Genomic DNA, 23,531 nt, shown 5'->3' with positions numbered 1-23,531 from the left:
GATCCTGCAGCATATGCCACTAAGAGTTGCTCAGTCTTTCTGGAAGCTTTAGTTCTGTCCAAGTAGAAGCGTAGCTGTCTGTGTATGTCCAAAGAATGCAGGAGTCTCTCACCCTTATTCTGTGGGTTTGGATAAAAAGTAGGCAAATGAATGGTTTGGTTAAGGGCCACGCTGGACACTACCTTAGGCAGAAATGTCAGGTTTTCCTCAGAGAAACCCTGTCTGAATGGAAAATGATAAAAGGTTCCACAGCCATGAGTGCCTGTAACTCTGAGACTAGTCTTGCAGAGGTTATTGTTAGGAGCAGAGCTGTTTTCCATGATAAGAACTTTATCTCAGCTGTATTGGCTGGCTCAAAAGGAGGCAGTGTGAGTTTTTCTAAGACATAATTTAGGTCCCATGCAGGTATTTCTGCTCTCCTTGGAGGTCTTGTGTTTTTCGCCCCTCTGAGGTACTGCCTTAGCAATGGATGAGAAAAAATAGGTGGTTCCGTATTGTAATGAGCTGAAATGGCAGAGACATGGATTTTAATTGATGAAAAGGATAGGCCTTTGTCCAGCATCTCAGTTAGGTATTGTAAAATCTGAGGAATATTTGGTATAAACGTGTCCATTCCTTGTGCCTGGTTCCAAGCACAGAATCTCTTCCATTTTTCTGCATACGATTTTCTGGTACTGGGCCTTGTGGCCTCCAAAATAACAGCTATCACTGCTTTAGAGAGAGGTGTGTTATGAATGGCTACATTATCTGCCATGCTGCCAGATTTAGGGTCCAGAGTTGACTGTGCAGGATCTGATTGTTTCGTTGGGTCAGTAAGTGAGGAATTAGAGGTAATGTCCAGGCTGAGCCTTGAGACAAGCTCTTTATGATTGGGTTCCAGTGCTGGTGGGGCCAGTCTGGGGCAATCAGAATCATTTTTGGCTTCTCTTGTCTGACCTTTAGGAGTACCTTGGGGAGGAGAGGCAGCGGAGGAAAGGCATATACTGTTAGGGATTTCCAGCTGAATGATGGAGCATCCACTTTCCATGCTTGCTTGTGAAAAGTACTTGCGCAGAATCTCTGTAGTTGGCAGTTGTGAGGAGAGGCAAATAGATCTATGGGCATCCCCATTTCTTTGTTATCATGCTGAAGACTTGTGGATCCAATTTCCACTCGTGGGGATATGTGAGGTTTCTGCTTAGTTTGTCTGCAAATTTATCCTTCCTGGCAGGAGTTCTGTTTGCAAGTGTACTTGGTAAGTCAATGCTGTATCCCACAAAGTCATGGCTAGTCTGCAGAGGGGATAGGAATGTGTGCCTCCCTGCTTGTTTATGTACCACATCACTGTAGTATTGTCCGTCTATCAGCAGTTGTCCTGAATGAAGCAGATCCTTGAAGGCTGTCAGGGCATTTTGAACAGCTAGCATCTCTTTTTGAGTGTTATGAAGATACATTTGGCTTGTGGACCATGTGCCCTGAATACATTTTCCTGCCATGTGTGCTCCCCCAGGCATAGTCTGATGCATCTGTTGTTAATGTCTGCCTGGCTGTGGGTAAAGTGAATGGCTGTCCCTTGTTGTGGTGACAGGCCTGTGCCCACCATCGAAACTCCTGTTGCAGGCAGGGAATGAGGGTAATTAATGTTTCCAGGCTGTGGCAATGTTGAGTCCAATCACTTTTTAGATGATATTGCAGTTTCCTCATATGCAGTCTCGCATATGGAATTAGCAGAATGCAGGATGCCATGAAACCCAAAGCCTGCAGAATTTGTCTTGCAGATAACTGGGTCTTTGTTGCCAACATTTTGAAGTAAGAAGTCAGTTGCCTTTGTTTGTCTGGCATGCAATAAGCCATCTGGGCAGTTGTATTTAAGCTTGCACCCAGGAATATTATCTCTTGTGAGGGTACTAGTTTTGATTTCTTTTCATTTACTGTGTACCCTAGGCAAATTACTAATCTTTTTACAAACGCCAGATGCTTTAGTAGAATGTCCTTTTTCTCTGCTTGAATAAGGCAGTCGTCCAAGTAAGGATATATTTGAATTCCTCTTTGTCTGCAAAATGCAATTACTGGTGCCAGGTATATTGTGAAGACCCTGGGCGCAGTAGATAACCCAAAGGGCAGTGCAGAGAATTGGTAGTGCATTGAGCCAGCTATGAATCCGAGGTAATTTCTGCAAGATTGTCTGATTGGGACATGCAGGTATGCCTCTTCCAATGTTACAAGCCAAGCCTTCTTGTCCAGCATGGGCAGAAGTTGTTGCAGAGTCAACATTTTGAATTTTGGAATGTCTAGAAATGCGTTTAGGATAGACAGGTCGAATATTGGTCTCCAGGCTTTGTCCTTTCTGGGTACCAAGAAAAGTCTTGAGTAAAATTCCTTGTCCCTGCTCTTGCTGCGGCATTCGCTGAATGGCCCTCATATCCATGAGAGATGAAACTTGTTTTTGTGCCTCTGCCCATTAATTGTATGGCAGCTCTGGCATACCTTTTGACCTTGGCAAGGTGTGAAAAGTACAGTTTTGTACCTACCATAAATGTAGATGTTAGAGTGTTCACACTGCTGCAGTCATTACACTTGGGTTATCCTGCCGTCAGGCGGTCCCGCAGTCGGCCAGAGTTTCAAAGTCTTGGTCCGGTGTCGGTTGCTGTCGCTTCTTCCCTGACGTCAGTGTGCCAGGGGTATATAAGATGCATCTGACGCCATTTTCTTCAGTTTTTCTTGCCCTAGATGTCAGGTGCCCCCAAGTAGGTAGGCAATACATATTGCTAATCAAAAATATACATATAAAGTAAAAACAATACCTTCAGTTACAAGCAAATACACCACTAAGGTTGTATAGGATAGAAAGGTATAGATAAGTCCAGCTAGTTCAGAGGGGATGGAGGGAGGGTAACCTGGACTGCAGCAGTGTGAACACTCGAACATCTACATTTATGGTAGGTACAAAACTGTACTATGTTCATAGTTTTACACTGCTGCAGTCATTACACTTAGGTAGAATCCCAAAGCTAAGGTTGGGTGGCTGGTCTATAAAGAGTTAGGATTGGCTATGAGGCCCTGCAGAACTGCAGTGGCAAATCCTGCATTTAGATTTAGAGTAAAGAGGCAGGTGGTAATGCTTGGCAAAGGTGTGCACTGAACTCCAAGTTGCAGCCTCCAAAATTTCCTTGGTAGGTACTCCTCTGAGAAAGGCTGTTGAAGTGGCTGTTGCCCTGGTGGAATGTGGCCTAATGTTATTTGGGACTGATTTTCCATGCTGTGTGTAGCAGTACAGTGTCCTATCCATTTGGATATAGTCTGCTTTGAGATAGCCTTGCCCTGTGGTCCTGCAGCGTATGCTACAAACAGTTGCTCAGTTTTCCTGAAAACTTTTGTTTTGTCCAAGTAGAAGCATAGCTGCCTATGTATGTCCAAAGAATGCAGAAGTTTCTCCCCTTTATTCTGGGGGTTTGGATAAAAAGTTGGCAAATGGATGGTTTGGTTAAAAGCCACACTAGATACCACCTTTGGCATAAAGGTAGGGTTTGTCTTTAAGGATACCCTGTCCTGATGAAAAATTATAAAAGGTTCCGCTGCCATTAATGCCTGTAGCTCTGAGCCTCTTCGTGCTGAAGTTACTGCCAGGAGCAGAGTTGTTTTCCATGATAAAAATTTTAGATCGGCTGTATTGGCTGGCTCAAAAGGTGGTAGAGTCAGTTTTTCCAAAACGAAATTGAGGTCCCAAGTTGGTGCTCTCCGGGGCGGTCTTATGTTTTTAGCCCCTCTGAGGTACTGCTTTAGCAAGGGATGAGAGAATAAAGGAGGATCCGTGTTGTAATGTGCTGAAATGGCAGAGGCGTGGATCTTGATTAGAAGGATAGGCCTCTGTCCAGCATCTCAGTTAAGTATTGTAAAATCTGAGGAATGTTTGGAACAAGAGGGTCAAGACTTTGAGCCTGTTTCCAGGCGCAGAATCTCTTCCATTTTTCTGAGTAAGCTTTCCTGGTGCTAGGCCTCCTGGCCTCCAAAATGACATCCATTAACAGCTTTAGAGAGAGGTGTTGCCTGTTTGACTAATTATCTGCCATGCAGCCAGGTTTAGGGTTTTGAGCTGACCGTGCAGGATCTGATTGTTTTGTTGAGTCAGAAGGTATGGAATTTGAGGCAAAATCCATGGTGGGCCTTGAGCCAAGTTCCTTAAGATAGGGTACCAGTGCTGGCGTGGCCAGTCTGGCACAATCAGGATCATCTGTGGTTTTTCTTGTCTGGCATTTAGGTGCACCTTTGAAAGGAGAGGCAGTGGTGGGAAGGCATAAACTTTTAGGTTTTTCCAGCTGAACAAAAGAGCGTCCCACTTTCCATGCTTGTTTGTGATAAGTCCTTGTGCAGAATTTTTGTAGTTGGCAATTCAGTGGGGAGGCAAAAAGATCTATATCTGGGCATCCCTATTTTTCTGTTACCATGCTGATTTGTGGATTCAATTTCCATTTGTGAGGGTCCATGATATTTCTGCTTAGATAGTCTGCCAGAGTATTTTTCTTTCCTGGCAGGAATTGTGCCTGAAGGTGAACTTGATACGTTAGAGCTGTGTTCCACAAGGTCAAGTCTTGCCTGCATAGGGGATAAGAATGAGTGCCCCCTTGCTTGTTTATGTACAACATTACTGTGGTGTATTTCTTTAGTAATAATTGTCCTGGATGTAGAAGGTCCTTGAAAGCTGTTAGGGCATTTTGAACAGCCATCTTTTTGATTGATGTGAAGATGCATCTGGGTCTGTGGTCCACTTGCGGTGAATGCATTTTCCTGCCATGTGTGCTCCCCAGGCATAATCCAAAGCATCTGTTGTTAAGAGTTTGCCTGGCTGTGGGTTGGGTAAAAGGCTGACCCTTGTTTGGGTGACATGCCTGTGCCCACCATCAAAACTCATGTTGTATGCAGGGAATCATTGGTATTACTGCTTCTAAATGTGAGAGTGTTGAGTCCAAACACTTTTTAGGTACCATTGTAATTTCCTCATATGCAGTCTGGCATATGGTATTAGTAGTATGCAGGATGCCATGAATCCCAGGGCCTGCAGAATTTTTCTTGCAGGGAGATGGGACTTTTTTGCCAGTAATTGAAAATATTGAGTTAGTTGAACTTGTTTGGCATGAGGTAAGCCATCTCGGCAGTTGTATTTAAGCTGGCACCCAGGAATATAATCTGTTGCGAGGGCACTAGTTTTGACTTCTTTTCATTTACTGTGTACCCTAGAGAAATTAGCAACCTTTTTACAAACGCCAGATGCTGTAGAAGAATGTCCTTTGTCTCTGCTTGAATGAGGCAGTCGTCCAGGTATGGATATATTTGAACTCCTTTTTGTCTGCTGGTGCCAGGCACTTTGTGAAGACCCTTGGTGCATTAGATAAGCCAAAGGGCAGTGCAGAGAATTGGTAGTGCATTGTACCAGCTTTGAATCGGAGGTATTTTCTGCAATTTTGTCCGATAGGGACATGCAGGTATGCCTCTTTGAGGTCCAGAGTAACAAGCCAAGCCTTCTTGCCCAGCATGGGTAGAAGCTGCTGTAATGTCAACATTTTGAATTTCGGAATATCTAGGTAAGTATTCAGAATTGAAAGGTCTAGTATGGGCCTCCAGGCCTTGTCCTTTCTGGGGACCAGGAAGAGTCTTGAGTAAAAACCTTGTCCTTGTTCCTGTTGTGGTACTTTTTGAATAGCTCTCATGTCCATGAGGGCTGAAATTTGTTTTTGTGCCTCTGCCCATTGATTTTGTGGCAGGTCTGGCATTCCTTTTAGCCTTGGTAAAGTATGAAAGTGGAACCTGTAACCTTGAGACACAATATTCAGAACCCATTTGTCTTGGGTGATTGTTTGCCAGTTTTTTGAAAAAAGTGCTAGCTTTTCCCCTAAGGGGGCTTCCAAAAGGGACGTGCTTGGTGTACAAAGGAGAAAATCATTGTGACTGTTTCCTGTAAGGTTGAGACTTGTCCTCACCTCCTTTTGGGGTTGAGGTGCCCCACTGTCGTCTGTTTGAGGCTTGGGGTTGAGATTTGCCTCTTGGGCGTCTGTATCTGCCTCTCTGTGGCCCGTCAGACACTGGAAAGGACCAATTCTTTGTTGGCCAATTTCTGCTAAACCGATGTGGCTGTACCTGTAAGAAATCCTTAACTGTCTGCATAGATTTGGCTTTATCCTCCATTTTCTTTAACACCTCTTCTGCCTTAACACCAAACAAGGTATCATGCTGTAAAGGAGCATCCAATAATTTTGCCTTAACATGATCAGGTAAACTGTTCTTTTAACCAAGTATGTCTTCGAATCACACAACCTGTAACTGTGGCTCTACAAGAGGCCTCTAAAGAATCAAAACCACATTGCAGAGTATGTTTTGCCACCTGTTCAACTGCATGCAATAAATCCTGCATTTCTTTACAATCAGGAGCTTCTGAGCTTGCAGACATTTTCTGTTTTAACTGAGCCATTAGATATTGTTGGCACTTAAGCATGTGAAACTGGCAATTTAAAGCTCTTACTGCTAAAGTTGCAGAAGTGTATACTTTCTTCCCCCATCTATCCAAAGCTCTGGAATCTCTGTCAGAGGGTACTGGATTTTTTGCAATGGAAGCCTTAACCCCTTTTGGACCCTGGGAAATAGTTTCTGGATCAGCAGAAGGGTTTTTGTAAAGAAACGTGTGAGAGTCAGGGACTCTGTAATACCTATCTGGCTTGGCTGGAGCAGGGGGCAATGAATCAGGAGATAGGCTGGATTCAGAGAACACATCATCCACAATATCTAGCACAAGCGGAATAGCCAAGGGCCTGTGCTGAGGCAATAAAAGGAAATCCCCGAGCCTTTTCTTGGATTCCGAGTAATCCTGACTTTCCCAATGGAAATGCTCCCTCATGGTATGTAAAGTTTCCCCAAAAGAATAATCCTCAGGAGGAGCGGCTGAAGGGATAGATTCTTCAGCATCAGAGTCCTCATAGGGGGGTAGAGAGTATCCCTGGTCTGAAGAGGAATCAGAGGAAATGGAAACCTGATCAGAGGAATCATAGTCTGTATCCTGCCTAGGCCTTTTCTCAGGAGGGGGATGGGAACCCGATTAGAGTAATGAGGTCTTCTGCCATTTTAAGCATCTGTTTCTTAGGCATGGAGGACTGTCCAGGAGAATGCTGTACTTGTTTTCTTTGTCTTTAATGGTACCTTTGTCTGGGCTGTTGTTTTAATGGCAAGTTGTGAAAGTCTGAAAACACCCTCAGAAGCCGATGCCTGCTCAGCGGCTCCGGACCCATCTGAGGGATTAGTTTCCGTAGGCCCAATGCCTTGAGTTTCCAGAGGTCTAGATGTCTCCACATGGGAGTCGGAAGCAGCCTGTGGCTCTGAGGTAGCGGGTGTCAGGGGCTGCGAAAGTGCCTCACTGAGAACTGGCGACTGGCTTAGAAGAGGTTTCATCATCGGTTTTGGACCTCGGATGCCTGTCTTTATCCTTGTCTTTGCGTTTTTTCGGTATTGAGGTCGTCGGTTGATCCAACTGCATAGTATAATTGAACCTTCGGCCAAAGTAGTGCAAAGCAAAATCAAAACGTCTTTTTATAGTGCGTTTGTTAAATCTAGCACAAAACCGACAACTAGTGACGTTATGATCAAGGCCTAGGCATGGAATACAGTAAGAGTGGAAGTCCTTACGAGGTATTTGCTTCCCACAAGAAATACAATTATTAACTTTTTCTGACATCGGTCTGAGGCAAGAAAAATGTTTCCCTAACGGGGTACTTATTGAAGACTTCAGATCTGAAATTCGACTTCGAAAATCTCAGGAGTCGGCTGACTGGCACTTGCAAACTGCTTCGAGCACCGCATGGCAAGAAAGACTGGAGAAAATGCCGTTGGATACATCTTATATACCCCTTGCGCACTGACGTCAAGGAAGAAACGACAGCAACCGACACCGGACCAAGACTTTGAAACTCTGTCCAACTGCGGGACCACCTGATGGCAGGATAACCCAAGTGTAATGACTGCAGCAATGTAACACAATGAACATCTGGAACCTGTAGCCCTGTGACACTATATTCAAGACCCATTTGTCCTGGGTGATCATGTGCCAATTTTGTGAAAAAAGTGCTTGTTTTCCCCCTAAGGGGGCTGCCAAAAGATAAGTGCTTGGTGCTGGCAGAGGAAAGTCACTGGGACTGTTTCCTGTATGGCTGAGATTTGTCTTCTCCACTTTTGGAGGTAGAAGCACCCCATTGTTTAGACCTGTATGAGCCTTGGGGCTGGGATTTGCCTCTGGGGTGTCTGTGTCTGCCTGAGACTGGAAAGGACCAATTCTTTGAAGGCCAGTTCCTGCTAAATCTGGGTGGCTGTACCTGTAAGAAATCCTTAACTCTCTGCATAGAATTCACTTTGTCCTCCATTTTCTTCAACACCTCTTCTGCTTTAGCACCAAAGTATCATGCTGTAGTGGAGCATCTAATAATTTTGCTTTAACATGATCAGGCAGATTCTTTTCCTTTAACCAAGCATGCCTCCTAATGACAGTACCAGTAACAGCGGCCCTGCAGGAGGCCTCCAGAGTCTCAAAATCACATTGCAAAGTATGCTTTCTCACTTGTTCAGCTGCATGCAATAAATCCTGCATTTCTTTGTTTTCTGCACATTTAGAATTTGTCAACATTTTCTGTTTAAGCAGTGACATTAAGTATTGCTGATATTTAAGCATATGAAACTGGCAATTTAAAGCTCTTACAGCCAAGGTAGCAGTAGTATAAATCTTTTTCCCCCATCTGTCCAGTGCCCTTGAATCCCTGTCTGAGGGGATAGTGTTTTTGCAGTGGAAGTCTTGACCCCTTTGGGACCCTGAGATATAGTTTCTGGGTCAGCAGCAGGGTTTTTATAAAGAAATTTATGGGAATCTGGAACCCTGTAGTATCTGTCTGGCTTAACAGGTGCTGGAGGTACAGAGTCTGGAGACAGTCCGGACTTTGAAAATACATAATCTACAATGTCTCAAACAGGAGGAATAGCAAGGGGCCTGTGCTGAGGAAGTAAAAGGAAGTCTCTAAGCCTTTTCTTAGATTCTGAGTAGTCTTGGCTCTCCCAGTGGAAGTGCTCCCTCATGGTATGCAGGGTTTCTCCAAAAGAATAATCCTCAGGAGGAGAGGCTGAAGGGATAGATTCTTCAGCATCAGAATCCTCATAGGGAGGTAGAGAGTATTCATGTTCAGAAGAATCAGAGGAAATGGAAACCTGATCTGAAGATTCATATTCTGTCTCTTGCCTAGGCCTCTTATCAGGAGGGGGATGGGAACCCCTGATCAAAGTAATTAGGTCTTTGGCCATTTTGAGCATCTGTTTTTTAGGCATGGAGGCCTGTCCATGGGATTGCTGTACTTGTTTCTTTGTCTTTAGTGGAGCTTTAGTCTTTGCCTTTGAAGCTGAAGTCGGTTTTACATTTAACTGTGTAGGCCTGAAAACACCCAAAGAAGCCGATGCCTGCTCAGCGGCTCCGGACCCATCTGAAGGGATATTTTCCGAGTGTCCAATACCTTGAGTTTCCTGTGGCCTAGTCGGCTCCATGTGGGAGTCGGAAGCGGCCTGCGGCTCTGAGGTAGCGAGCGTCAGGGACTGCGAAAGCACCTCACTGAGAACCAGCAACTGGCTTAGAAGAAGCCTCGTCATCAGTTTTGGACCTCGGATGCCTGTCCTTTTCCTTGCGTTTCTTGTGAATTGCAGTAGTCGGATGGCTATCCGACATCGTGTAATTAAATCTTCGGCCAAAGTAGTGAAATGCAAAATTGTGCCGATGCTTAATAGTGCGTTGGTTAAACCTAGCACAAAACCTACAATTAGTGACATCAGGGCCTAGGCAAGGAATACAATAAGACGGGAAGTCCTTATGAGGTATTTGCTTCCCATAAGAAATACAATTATTAACTTTTTCTGACATTGGTCTGGAGCAAGAAAAAAGTTTCCCCAATGGGGTATTTAGCTTTAAATGAAGACTTCGGATCTGAAATTCGAACATGAAAATCTCAGGAGTCGGCCGACCGGCACTTGCGAATTGCTTTTGCTTCGGGCACCGCGCGGCAAGAAAGACTGAAGAAAATGGCGTCGGCTGCATCTTGTATACCCCTGGCGCACTGACGTCAGGGAAGAGGCGACAGCAACCGACGCCGGACTAAGACTTTGGAATTCAGGCCGACTGTGGGTAGCCTGCCAGCAGGATAACCCCAAGTGTAATGACTGCAACAGTGAAACACGATGAACACTCAGGCATCAGGGGCTACAAAAGCACCTCACTGAATTCTGGGCAGCTGATGACCTGCTTAGCGGTAGCATTGTCGGAAGGTTTGGCCTTGTGTGGTCTTTATCTTTATCCGTACGTTTCATGTCTACGGAAGGTTGGCTGACTGACACCATTTTGGAATGCGAAGACAGAAGATGATAATTCCTGGCTACAAGAGCTCTACGACGAATGGTTCTCGCATTAAAGAGGGCACAGAACCGGCAACGGGGGACATCATGATCTGGGCCTAAACAAATGGCGTGGTATGAGTGGAAGTCTTGGTGTGGTATTTGCTTTCCACAGGCGAGACAGTTGTTAACTTTTTCAGACATCGGTTAGTGCAAGAAAAAAAAGGATCCCCAACCGGGTACTTCGCTTTAGATGTTTTCAGCTGTAAATCAAAACTCTGGTAGTGATCGACCAGCACACTTGCGAACTGCTTCTGCTACAGGCTCCACGGCAAGAAAGACTGATGTAATGGCGTCGGCTGCCTTCCTTTATAGCACTGATGACCTGACGTCAGTCAGCAAGCAACAACAGCTGACGCAGAAAAACATTGTCTCTGGTATTTGGGCAGGCCGAGGGCTACCACAGCAGCTGATGACTGCAACAGTGAAACATGAACATCATCACAAGATCCTGTGAAGGAGTCACGAAAAACTTTTGGAAATTTATAGTGAATCTTGTGCTTTGCAGGAGAGAAATGGGAAAATAAAGATGCTGCAGTAGAATATCTGGAGAGGTTGCCTAAGTAGGAAAGACCAGTAACCCCTTTAACAGCAATCACAGGCATGAGGCATTTGTGAATACCCTTGGGGCAGTAGAAAGGCTAAAGGGCAAAACAGAGAACTGAAAATGCCAGGAAGCAACAGAAAAATGTAAACACTTCCTGAAAGAGGATGAATAGGGATATGAATTAGTACTTAAGAGCATCAGTTACACTAACTCTGTTGACTTAGCTAGGTAGGTTCAGGGCAAACTTCACCCCTCTGAAGGCCCTTTCGACATCCTCTTGATACTTGTCCTGCACTTCACATCTCCATAGATCAAGTGTTAAAGGCACTATCCAAGGTAAAGAACACAGCTTCCATGGGACGTGATAGCATCCCAGGCTGTATTCTGCACCACCTCCAGCAAACTGGCTTCGCCATTGAGCACCCTTATCCAACCACAGCTTAAGTACAGGCTTCATTCCTGCAGAGTGGTGAACTGTTATTGCCATCCCCTTACACAAAGGTGGTGCCACTACTGACCCTGGAAAATACCACCCCATTCGCTTGCCAAGTCTGATCTGTAAAGCCATGGAGCATATTATTACTGATCTCATAAATAAAGGACACAGGCAATCTCCAAGCATCTGACCCCCACCCAGTTTGGATTCGATAAAGGCAGATCTTGCCTGTTGAACCTGGTTGACTTCTTTGAGACTGTCTCCAAGGCCCTGGATTGTCTCCAAGGCCCTGGATGAGGGAAAGTCAGTACATACAGCTTACCTTGCCCTAGCCAAGATCTTTGACTAAATCCCCCACTCGGGCATCATCACAAAGCTAACACAACTTGGCGTAAATACCTGTCTCATCAGGTGGGTGGCCAACTGGCTCACTGACAGGACCCTCAAAGTCAAAATAGGTGCCTCCACCTCTGATAGCAGACCTGTCAATAGTGGAGTTCCCCAGGGATCTGTCTGGGGACCCCTACTGTATGGCATCTACTTCTCAGAGGTCCAGGCAAAGACAAAAGGCCTGTGGCTGACCAAGTTTGCAGACTAAGTTGGGTGCTGTCATTGACTCCCGAAATAATGTTAACTTACTGCAAAAGGGTCTCACAGCAACTAATGAATGGAACCAAACTCATGGCCTCAAACTAAATGCAGAAATGTATAATTATATCACTCAGCAAAAATACAACCCCTACTGATTACCATATCAATGGCAACCTCCTAAGCACACAACCTGTAGTGAGAGACCTGGGTACACACAATGATAACCTCACATTCCACCACCATGTAGTGGCAGTGGTCAGAAAAGCTTTTTACTTAGCTCATCTCATAAGTAAAGGGAATGTATGCAGAAAAGAGGTTATTACCACTCTAAACTCCTCCCTCATTAGACCAATAATGGAATATAATGCCCAATTTGCTATGTAACTCTCCAAATATCTGCACTAACTGGAAAGGGCAGAGAAATACCTCACAAAGAGAATCCATGATCTCCAACACCTGTCCTATGTGGACAGACTCAAACCACTATTACTCTACTTAGTATTGTACAGATTGCTCAGAGGTGATCTGTCTCTTGCCAACAAGGCAATCTCGAACCTGTCCTACCAGAGATGCTCCATATCTGTAAGTCTAACCCCTCATGCAGTACCCTCTCGAAAGGCCTGAATCTTAATATGCAACATCAACAAAACCTGTTGGAGAGACAGGTTTGTCTCCCACAGGCAGCCCCGATCCTGGAAGACATCACAAATATGTCCCAGGGGTTCTACCTATGTCCCTCACTGAGAGGGGTGACAGGTGCTGTCTGAGGTTTCTTTTTGGGGATAAACTCTTGGCTAGGCTTATAAGGGTCCAAGGGCCATTAGCCTAGTAACCTCCTATGATCCTATCCTATGAAGATAAGTATCCTTGAGGTCCAGAGAAACTAGAAAAGCCTGAGGAAGCAGCAGAGGAAACAAAGTCTGAAGGGACAACATCTGAAAGGAAAGGACCTCCAGAAAAGAGTTTAGGTGAGAGAGATCCAGAACGGGTATCCAAGTGTCCTCTTTCCTGGGGACTAAGAACATTCTGGAATAAAACCCCTTCCTCCTTTGAGAGACTGGAATAGTTTCCCCGCATTGAGAGATCCTGAATAACCTATGTAAAAAAGGATAACTGTTCCGCAAAAGGCTGAGGAATGCCCTTGAAAGGGGTAAGAGATTTTCATACCATGTAATAACCTTGGTGAATAATGGAAAAAAAAAAAAACAGGAATGCTGAGTAACCTATAGCCAAACAGGAATTCACAGGAAAAGATGGCGAGAAAGAGGAATGTGGCTGACAAGTACAGCATAGTCAGTACCTGGTTTGTCAGGAAAAGGAGATTTCTGAGCTACAGGACTCTGGCTAGCCTTGCAGGAGGAGCCCTTCTACCACCATTCTTACCTTTGGGGGGGGATGAGACTGCCTACGAACTAAGGCCAGCATATATTAGGGTAATTCCTTTGGAATTTCGGTACAGGAGGAAATGAAGATAAGTTTTAGATCTTATAAACCCTTACAACTTTCCTTTAGGAATTCGAACAAAGCAGCACCACCAAACAAATGCTCGTTATCCAGAGCAGCATCCATCAACTTAGCCTTAATATCATCAGCAAAGATTGAAGCTGAAACCAGGAATATCTCTTCAGCACACAGCCAAAAGCAGCAGCCCTACAGGAGGCATCTGCTGCATCATAGCTGCATTTAATAGAGTGGTGAACCATCCTAGAAGTAGTCTCTAACAAGGAGACAGCAGAAGTTTTCTCAGGAAGGTCAGAAATAACCTGACAAGCCTGAGACAGAAGAGCCAAAACACATCTTGTCATATGGGTCTGAAAACTGACAGCCCTAAAAGCAAGGGTAGCTGACCTTCTTACCCAATCTTTCCATAGTTTGAATGTCTTTATCAGAAGGAAGCAACTTTGTGAAAGCCAGTAACTTTGATGGCTTGTCAGATGCCACAAACATCACAGAAGGGGTCAGACGATAGACACTTATAAAGGAACTTGCAATCATCAGGCACCTTATAAAACCTATCAGTTTTTTTGGGAGCAGGGGGCTGAGAATCAGGAGCCTGAGATGCAGTAGAAAAGGCATCCAACAAGGCAGGCAGGACAGGAGGAACAGTAGAGAAGGTCTAGGAGAGTCCATTTGCAAAAGCTTGTAATACCTGTTCTGAACCTCAGACACCTGGGCATAATCCCATTTGAAAAATTCCATCATACTGGAAATTTTGTCCCCAAAGAGAATCTAAAAAGAGAGTCAGAAATAGTGGACTCATCTTCCTCAGAACTGCAGTCTAAGGAAGAAGGAATCTAGGAAGAATAGACAAGTGATTCCTCCTCAGAAGAATCTTGTTCCCTATCCACCTTAGGAGGAGAAGACCAGGAGGGGTGGAAAAGAAACTCCTTGACGAGGCTTCAAAGCCATAAGGGCACTGAATAAACCTTGACTTAAGTCTGACATTCACTCTGAGGATCCTAAGGAGCAGGAGAAGCATATTCAGTTTTTTGTTTCTTCTTTAAAGAGATGTCAGTCTTGTAAAACTTATAGGGCTCAGACCCTACACAACACACTACGTTTGTAGTTGGTATCTCTTTGTAATGAAAATCTGAGGAACACCCCTAGGCCCTTCTGCAATAATCAGCTGTGATTCCCCCTGAACAACTGAAGTGGACATCTGTAAGGCCTCCAACCCAGGAGCCAGGCTGTCTTCCAGGCTTTCACTAGCCTTGAGAGAGACGTCCAGTGGAGACGGCACAGCCGAAGAACCAGCCCTAACTTTCTTGGCCTTTGTGGATGGCTGACCCTCAGAGCAGGATGTTCCCTCCACAGTGCCACTTGTCATACGCTTAACACGTTAACTTTCTAAATATACGGCCAAAGAGGAAAGCAGACTATGCAGAGGATTCAGAACAAAAGCCTGGAAAATAGAACATGATGTATGGCTGTGGGAAACACCTACATAAAATAAACACTACTTGTGATGGTCTTTATGGGGAATCTGTCTCCTACATGGGCATTTACCCTTTCTGGATGATATAAACCCCACAGGCAACAAAAACAAAGGAAAAAAGATAACAAAACCCCAATGGGGCACTCATCTGAAAAGGCTTGAACCAGCAAATGAAGCGAGAGTTCAGACCAATGATCAAAGATGGCATTCAGGCTGGCAGCACAGAGGTTCTGAGGATGGTACATCCAGACGTCACAATTATGTCCTACACTATGTGTCGGGAGCATACCTGTGACGTATGGCATACTCTTAGCAAACTAAAGGCTTTGGTATACTGGCCAGATGTTGGGCCGGCCTTGGCAGGGGATTCCTATTGTAAGGAATATTGCAACAGTCAAATGAAAGGACATCCTCCGTTTCACATAAGAAACCAATGTTTTACCTGCATACATTTAACAGCAAAACGTACTGCATCATGGGTCTAAAAAAAAATCTAGTCTAATGCAGAACTCTTGCTGCCACATGAAACCAAGCGAGTCCCAAACAGGTTTCAAAGGAAAAGAAAAAAAAATGGCTTAGAAGAACTTTTCGGAAGGAAAACTAGTAAGAGAATGACTGAATTAGGATAAAACAGGCATTTTTTATGTAGTGAGTTCTGATTTAGTGACAGCACACACATTAAAAAAGAAACAGAAATGGAACCACTATTCATGTACACCAATGCACACCTGAATAACAGCATGGATGGGGGGGATGTTCAAATCTGGCAAATGCTTAAGAAAAGCAGAGCAGTCCTAGCATATCCCTATTGTAAGAATCTTCAAAGTGCAGTATTTTATACTACAGTAAACAGGCATCATGCACATTAATGAAAAGATATAGACCAGGCCACAAAATAAGCACTACAAAAGCTTGCTGATATCAGAAGCCAGACATAAGAATCATGTAGAGGGTGACGCCTCCCTAGGCAGACAGAATGAAGGTACTAGAATCTAGCATGCAGATGACAAAAACATGATGGACTGGATGGTTTAAAAATGCAGCATGATACCCAACATCCAACATGACTTTCAGGCCATATGGAAGCAGACTGGAAAGTGTAAGGTGTAACAGCTACCACTACCATCTAAAAAACTTCACTTTCTCAAAGGGACTACACTAGAATCTCTTGTGGTAACACAGCTATCACTGCAGCTACTATGGTGGCAGAAATAAACAAATATACTGTAAACATGATTACAGCCATTGTAGTCAGAGAAAAGCTCAGTAAAAACAATAGCAGAGAAGTGTACTGTATACTGGAGGCCTGAGATAAGTGCCATTCCTTTTATTTTCACACTAAACATGGGAAGAAGCTGCCCCACTAGTTAACCAAAATAGACTATAAGATTTCTCTATTTTAATCAGCTTCTTCAACGAGGCCTTCAATACTTCTTGATGAAGCTGCCTCCTGGCCAGACTGACGGTTTGACAGCATGTACAGGCCTTGATATTGTGGTGGTGATGGTGGCACCATAGTACGTCAGACATAGCTAGAGATATATTTTCTGCACCTGGATCACTGTTTTGTTGGATGAATGTGAACTAGGGAATAAAAAAAATAAAAACAAACAAATATGATTAGTCTCCTCTAGACAGAGAATTAGAATGAATTGCACACATTGAAAGTAACGCTGACATTGTTAATATGAATTGCTGGCTGATTTCTGATGCATGGAGAAGAACATCAGAACATTCCTACAAAGAAATGCTGCCATACTGAAAGGAGCAGGCAGGTGTCAATTCTACACATGATGCTCTACTGTGGCAGCAACATTCCTGTAGCAAGAACTTACCTTCTAACCTGTTAAGTTTAGTTACTACTTCAGTTTTAAATCTACAACACTTCCACAGATTTCAAGGAAGAATTTTATTTATAGATGGAAATAAAAGTGTCAGGAAAATAAAAAATACAGGCCTTCAGTCAGAATGTGTGACACTACACATCACTTTTAATGTGGTAACACAGGCTTAAGAAACCAAATACAAATCAGAGATTAAAAATGTTGCATAACTGGAAGGAAGATGAGGAAAAATCCGTAATATGCTGTAGCAATGGCTTACCATGCTGTCACTACATAAACTTGACAGTAAAACAAAACTGTACCAAAATATGTATGCCTTTCTAAAGTACAAAACATACAGGAATAAAAATGCACACTGAAAGCCATTAGTGCCATGCAGTCATGTTTAAACATTGTTCAGACGCCTGTCTAGTCAGTGGTTTGCTGCCTCCTTCTGATCCCACCTCCAAATCTTCTTGTTCAAATTAGTGAACTGCAGATGATATGCAAGTAAATCATCTCCCTTCCATACAGATTGCCGACAGGCCCAGTTAGTCATTTTTCTGACAAAATGAACATGGGTGGCTTTACCTTAACCGCCTAATGTAGGCTTTCTCATTTAATATGCAACTATGTTTCTCCACTGGACTGGTCTGCGTGCAGCTGATTAATTAAATAAAAGGCACCCAATAACCTTCGCCTTTACCCACTATAAGTCACTCAGCAAATTCCTATGTACATATTTACCAAAAAGATAACATCTTGTCCTTACAAGTTGAAATGTGATCAGAATCCATTATTTTGCTGCTGGAATGATGAGGCTATTCAGCTGAAGTTTCTGCAGCAAGACAGTATGAAAACTCTTGATTTTGGTCACATTGCTAAGGCACAACCATGAAGTCTGTTCAGATGGTTGCAAACCAATGGCATATACATTTAACAGTAATGCTACTACAATGCCACATAACCAATATGTCCTGCAGAAAAAGAAAGCCCCCAAACTAAATACACCTAAATTATGACCTTAAAAATGGTGAACTCCACGTTCAATGGAGAAAACTAAAAATAAAGTATTTTACTTGAATAGTGCAAAGATGTTAAAAGTGATGACTTGAAAGATTAGACTGGCCTAAGGAATGGAATATCTGAAAAATCTGCATAGCTCAATAGTGGTTTCAGAGGTTGTCAGCTGCTAAAACAGCTGTTTTTTTTTTTTTTTTTTTTTTTTTATATAGAGAGTACAGATAAAGTGGCCCACTCATAGAACAGATGTCCAAAATAGAACACGGTGCTTACGTCCAATATTAACTGTTTGACAAAGCACACATTTTAGTCATTTACAGTATTCCAACCTTGACCAGTAACAGACTTGTTTTTGTTCGTGACTTTCTGAAATCTAGAAGCCATTTATGCATGAAGCACTCATGCACAGCATGAAATTCAAATAAGGTGCACTCTCTCTCTTGTAGGTACCAATATGGCTGGTACGTGTTTATATCAGCTACAACTAGAACTGCAGAAGCATCAAACCACATGTACACGTGTTTAAAATGAAATAAAAAAAATGGTAATTTTTTTTTGAACAAGCTCCATAGACGGACAGCATATATCAGCTCTTACAGACCTACAGGCTGTCAAAAGTATTTTGATTTTGTAAGAAAAATGTATCCTAATGTACATGAATTTTAACAGGCAATACTACAGAAGTAACATATCTTCACGTTATATTGAATTAGCTATAAACAGTCTAAAAATGTTTTTTAAACCGTAAGCCATTACTTCTACTGCAGACAACATGGGAAAGTACATTTCAAAAGCTGAATAAAAGTTTACTGTGGGCAACTGAACTCCAAGGTAGACATAAAAAATCTGGGGACTTGAAGACCTCTATATGCAATTAGCTGTTGCCAATGAACAAATACTAGCACCTTTTGCATTCTGTTAATTTCTGGTCATACCCACAGTCAAGCTATACTACACAACTGCATTCCTTTACAATGAAGAAAGACAAAACAATACCAATACAATCTGAAACACGCTAGTGGTTAATGAATTATGCTTTAAAAATATATATATATATATATATATATATGACAGTGCTCCTGCAGTACATCAGGCCATTAAGAGTCACTCTTCTTTTTGTTCTTCTTTAAGAAGGAAGGTGTGCGGAATTTCTTCTTCTTTTTGGAGGGGGATTTGCCTGGTGACTCATCACTTCCAGGGTCCATTACTGCCACCTCTTCAGCTGCTGGCGATGGCGGCTGTTCTATGCACTGTGGCTGGGCAGTTTCTTGGCTTCCATTGACAGCAGTATCAGTGGGTTCAGGTTGGTCATGGTTTAAATCTTCACTCTCTTTGCAAATCACCAATTCTTCCTCTTCCTCCTCCTCCTCCTTTGCAACAGTTGGGAAGCTAAGTGCTTCTGAAGGCTCATCTGGGGTGAGATCGGGGAGAGTTTGTTTGAAAGTTGCAGCATCACTGTCATCTACGTAGGTCTGTTCTTGCTGTGATTCTACAGGATTTACATAAAATAAAATGTTAAAAAAATACTTCTTGTCAATGTAAGCTTGCAATTTACAGATGTACCCAGAACCTAAGTAAAGACACTTACATTTGCCTGTTTACATATTGTTCTGTAATGGGGACCAGATTTTCAGCTCATCTTATGTAACAATCTTACAGGGGTAACCCAGAAACACATACTGACTTCATGCAAAAACACATACATACACACACGCATGTACAAAAAGCACTTCATACTGAAAGATTTGTGACTGAAAATGCACACCTTTTGCAGACCTTTTCCCTGTGCAACAGCACCAACAAGCTGGCTTTCAACGTACAGGAACATCAGCAACACCTGCATTAGTAGCAGGCTTATTACAGACAGACATGACAGACTAAAGTAGGATAAAGTGGGGGAATTTCTCTGCCAGGTCATACTGTCATACTTCACATTTAAGTTATGCAGGTCCATATCAAGCCATTTAGGTCACTGTGTCATTGTAAGCACAAATAAACAAGGCCAGCAAAGGAGACAGAATTAGCCTAGGAGTTCAAAGACAGCCTGGGATTCAAAAACGCTTACACTAAGTGTACACAGTTTTGAGTGAACAGACAACACAGGCATAACTCGCACCTTCTTCCTCCTAATTTTAGTTTCCTACTGATTTTCTTGCAGCTTTAAATATTGACAGGGATTCATAAAGGTTACCACAAAGTGTAGACTACATGTACATGTATAATCTTTCTAAGTGATAAGAAAGTACAAAAATGTGGTAGGGGTGTTCTTAAATACATAATGTGTACACTTAGTGTAGGTGTTATTGAATCTGGCCCAGAAGCTACTGTACTTGCATACATTTTACATCACTCCTTTTACAAGGACAAGGTGACCATTCAAATAAAACAGGACTTTCCAATAAGCTTCACATGTTTCTAACACAGAAAAGAACGGTCAAAGAGAAGACATTTTTCTAAACCCAGCGCAGTGTTTAATTAGTAAAGCAGTTATTCGGCATCTGAATGCAAATTATATGGATATTATTATTTCAATATTAAGAGCAACAATTAACATGATATAAACGCTAAATAATAAAAAGAATTGCTTAATTTTAACACCCTGTTAGACATATTGCACTCGGTCAAAATTAAAGCAAAGTAGACTAGCAGGGAAAAATATGTACAGTCCTGAATGGCAAGACTTTTAGTTGTTTAACCAAATGTAATAGATTAAAAAATATTTCATTTTATTTGATTTGCAGTGCTCAGTTGTACAGTATTATCATCTGGTTAAATGCATCTAACAATATACTGCATCAAAATCAGACTATCTTCTGATTTATTAATCCAGACGGACAACTACTCTCAAGTTCAGAGAACCACTAAGTGTTGAGGTAAGGAAACAAAGGACCCAATCAAACTTAAGGTATACTATTACAAAGACTGGACTTGTATAATATAACATTTTTGTTTTAATCTCTTTCTCTCTCTCATTGATTACCAGTGGATCAGCTAACCAAGCGCAGCAGCAGCAGATGAGACAAGCGAGGTCTCACTGGTCTGTAACTTCTCATATTACTCGACCCTAGTATTCTAGAACCACTGGGGCAGTTTTCCTCTCTGTTATAGTCTGAGGATTCAAAGTTTCTTTTAGATGTATGTGCTCTTTATATCAGAGTACATTGCGTACTAAGGTTTTCCTTCACCTACTTACCAAAAGCCATAACAATGTTTAAGGACATTTGAATATCTATCCCTATTTTCGGAGGACAGTACCAATATGGAAAGTGGTGCCCATGAACAAAACAAAAATGTTACATGACCTTGTATTTTACCTCAAAAAGCACATTTTCTCCAAATATTACAGAAAGCTAAGGCACTACAACTGGGGGAGATGCAGGGACACAGAGACACTGCTGAGCTTTTTGCTCATGTTTTTTGAAAAGGCAAGGCCTTGGCATTACACTGCATTCTATCACCAAGAATGAAGCCTCAATACAAGGATAAAATAACTGGCTAGCAAAGTGGCATCATCTGAGATGGATCCATTGATTGTATGCATGGGATGAAATGAAGAACCGACCCATTCGCTTTGCAATGGACGGTAATGCATCTTTCACTCTCTAGTTTTCTTACACTGGCTAAAGCTTTTGCTACCTCTCCACAGTGCTATTTTTTTGGTACAATTTATATGAATGATAACCCAACATAGCAAACTTCAACTGATACAATATCAACATAGCACTGCTGGATGCCAGAAGCCTAAAAAACAACCAAAAAAATCTCTGGACCTGAAGCCTTCATTAATTTGAAAGATATTATTCGATAATTATGGAAACCTGTTTCTACTGCAGTGATAGCACAACCTGCATTCTAGTGAACAATGCCTACATGCATTCAGATCCACTGGCAAATCAGCTGGAGTTATTAGAATTAATTCACAACCCCTTTTTCTCTAACCGGATTTCACATGATGCAAAATCTGGAAATGGTGGATATCCTAGTTACATTCAATAAAGTTACCACATTATAGTCTGTACCAATTACAGATCGCCATTTATGAGCTCTTTAAGATCATGCAGAGTACCTTAACTAGACAGAAAAGTTAATTGCCAAACTGAATACCTTTATTGTGGGTGACTATCTGCACCATACAGTGGCAAACATTTACTAACAGCAATAAACATGCCCAGAGATTTCTTGACTTTCTAAATGCCAAAGCACTTGACCAAATTGCTCCCTTACCCATCAGAGGTGTTAATCTTCTTGATTTTGTCCTTACAAACACTTCGCCCAGTTGTACCACCCACTTGTTACCTCTGCCTCAGTCAAATCTGACCCTCATGCTGTGATGTCCTCTATGAAAACCTACTTTGTGGCCCCTAACTACACCACCCTGCTTACTACTTCCTTTCTAGTCAAATGTAACCATTCTGCTGTAATCTTCTGTATGAAAACTTCTCTACATTCAGTGATTACTCCAAAACCAATTATTTACTAATTGTATTGATAATCAGAAATGGTACAGCGTTGCAGCACATCTTGTAAATGAGGCTGCTTACTGCTGGTCTGAATTTTACCCCCTCTTGGACAGATGCATTGAGACATCTGTACTAATCCAGCATAAACATAAGGACACAATTCTGTGGAGTGGTAATTGACTGTCTGAGAGAACCCACACCATTAAAGTTGGGAATATTTGCTCTAGACAGAAAAATGTCACCAGTGTTATACCACAAAGGGCTCTGTCCTAGGTCCCCCTCCTCACTGGTATATATATTTTTATAACATAAAAGTAAATGTCAATAAACTATGGCTAACCAAGTTTTCTGATGATGGCAAATGGGCTGGTTATCAAATCCCATTCTGATACTCAAATTCTTCGGCATGGGCTGGACCAAACAAATGCTTATTGTAACAACTATGGACTTAAAACACCACGAAATGCAGCATAGTTTTCTTTGGTAAATCTAGCATCACTAGTGCTTATCGTATAGATAACACTCCACTTAAATTTGACATAGTTATCAGGGGCTACTGTATGTATGCTGATAAGGCTTTCTTTTGATGAAATAATACCTGTGGTGGTTAGAAAATCCTTCTAGCTTGCAAAACGTATCCGTTGTGGTTTCTCTTCAAGGTCCAAAGAAGTTACAGTCCCACTGTATTCATCACTTATTAGGCATACCACTGAATACAATGTTTCTTTTGGTATGCATCTCGCTAAGCACATAAACCAGCTTGAGAGACCTCAACGTTTCCTCACTATGATGATCTTGGGTCTCAGTACCCTTAGCTACTCTGATAGACTAAAAGCCCTGTCCCTCTATTCGGTGTCATACATACACCTGAGGGGTGATCTCTGCTTAACCATCCATGCTGTGAGCAACTTAGCACTCAAACTACTTCACCAAAACAGAACCAGTGGTAAAACACTCACTCACTCTACAAACCTAAACAGATATTACTACATCACCACCACCAAACGGAACGAGAGCGACACCTAACCCAACGTACACTCCATTCCTGGAACAGGCTTCTCACCTATGAGGCAGAGCACTTCCCTGGCTACCTTTAAAGCCAGCCTCGAAGGACTGAATGGGTGATTATAACTTTTCCCCCCAGGGATACATGGTGAAAGTCTACTTAACGGGTGACACTGTTATTCTCGCACAACACTGGATGATGTAGCTGGGCTTCCCGATGGTCTCCTTTGGCTACAAGCTTAGTAAAAACTTATAAAACTATGAAGTTATGAAC

General features: G+C 42.6%; 1 protein-coding gene across 13 annotated transcripts in view; it reads right to left on the bottom strand.

Moving 5' to 3' along the window:
* Window positions 1-16,836: 16,836 nt before the first annotated feature.
* Window positions 16,837-23,531, bottom strand: part of ADD1 (adducin 1) — a 1,467,941-nt gene continuing 1,461,246 nt past the window's right edge. For 11 of the 13 annotated variants that reach the window (XM_044062905.1, XM_044062917.1, XM_044062911.1 and 8 more), the window contains one exon: window positions 16,837-19,281. In XM_044062905.1, coding sequence (XP_043918840.1) covers window positions 18,890-19,281 — 392 coding nt within the window. In that variant the 3' untranslated portion in view covers window positions 16,837-18,889. The remainder of the gene's footprint in view (window positions 19,282-23,531) is intronic. The other 2 variants (XM_044062916.1, XM_044062918.1) reach the window with 1 other exon arrangement.

This window comes from Protopterus annectens, chromosome 2.part1 (assembly GCF_019279795.1).
Source record: "Protopterus annectens isolate FY-2018-M chromosome 2.part1, PAN1.0, whole genome shotgun sequence".
In the NCBI taxonomy this organism is placed as follows: domain Eukaryota; kingdom Metazoa; phylum Chordata; order Ceratodontiformes; family Protopteridae; genus Protopterus; species Protopterus annectens.
The sequence above is the reverse complement of the archived record's forward strand: the minus strand, read 5'-3'. Positions and strand labels throughout refer to the sequence as shown.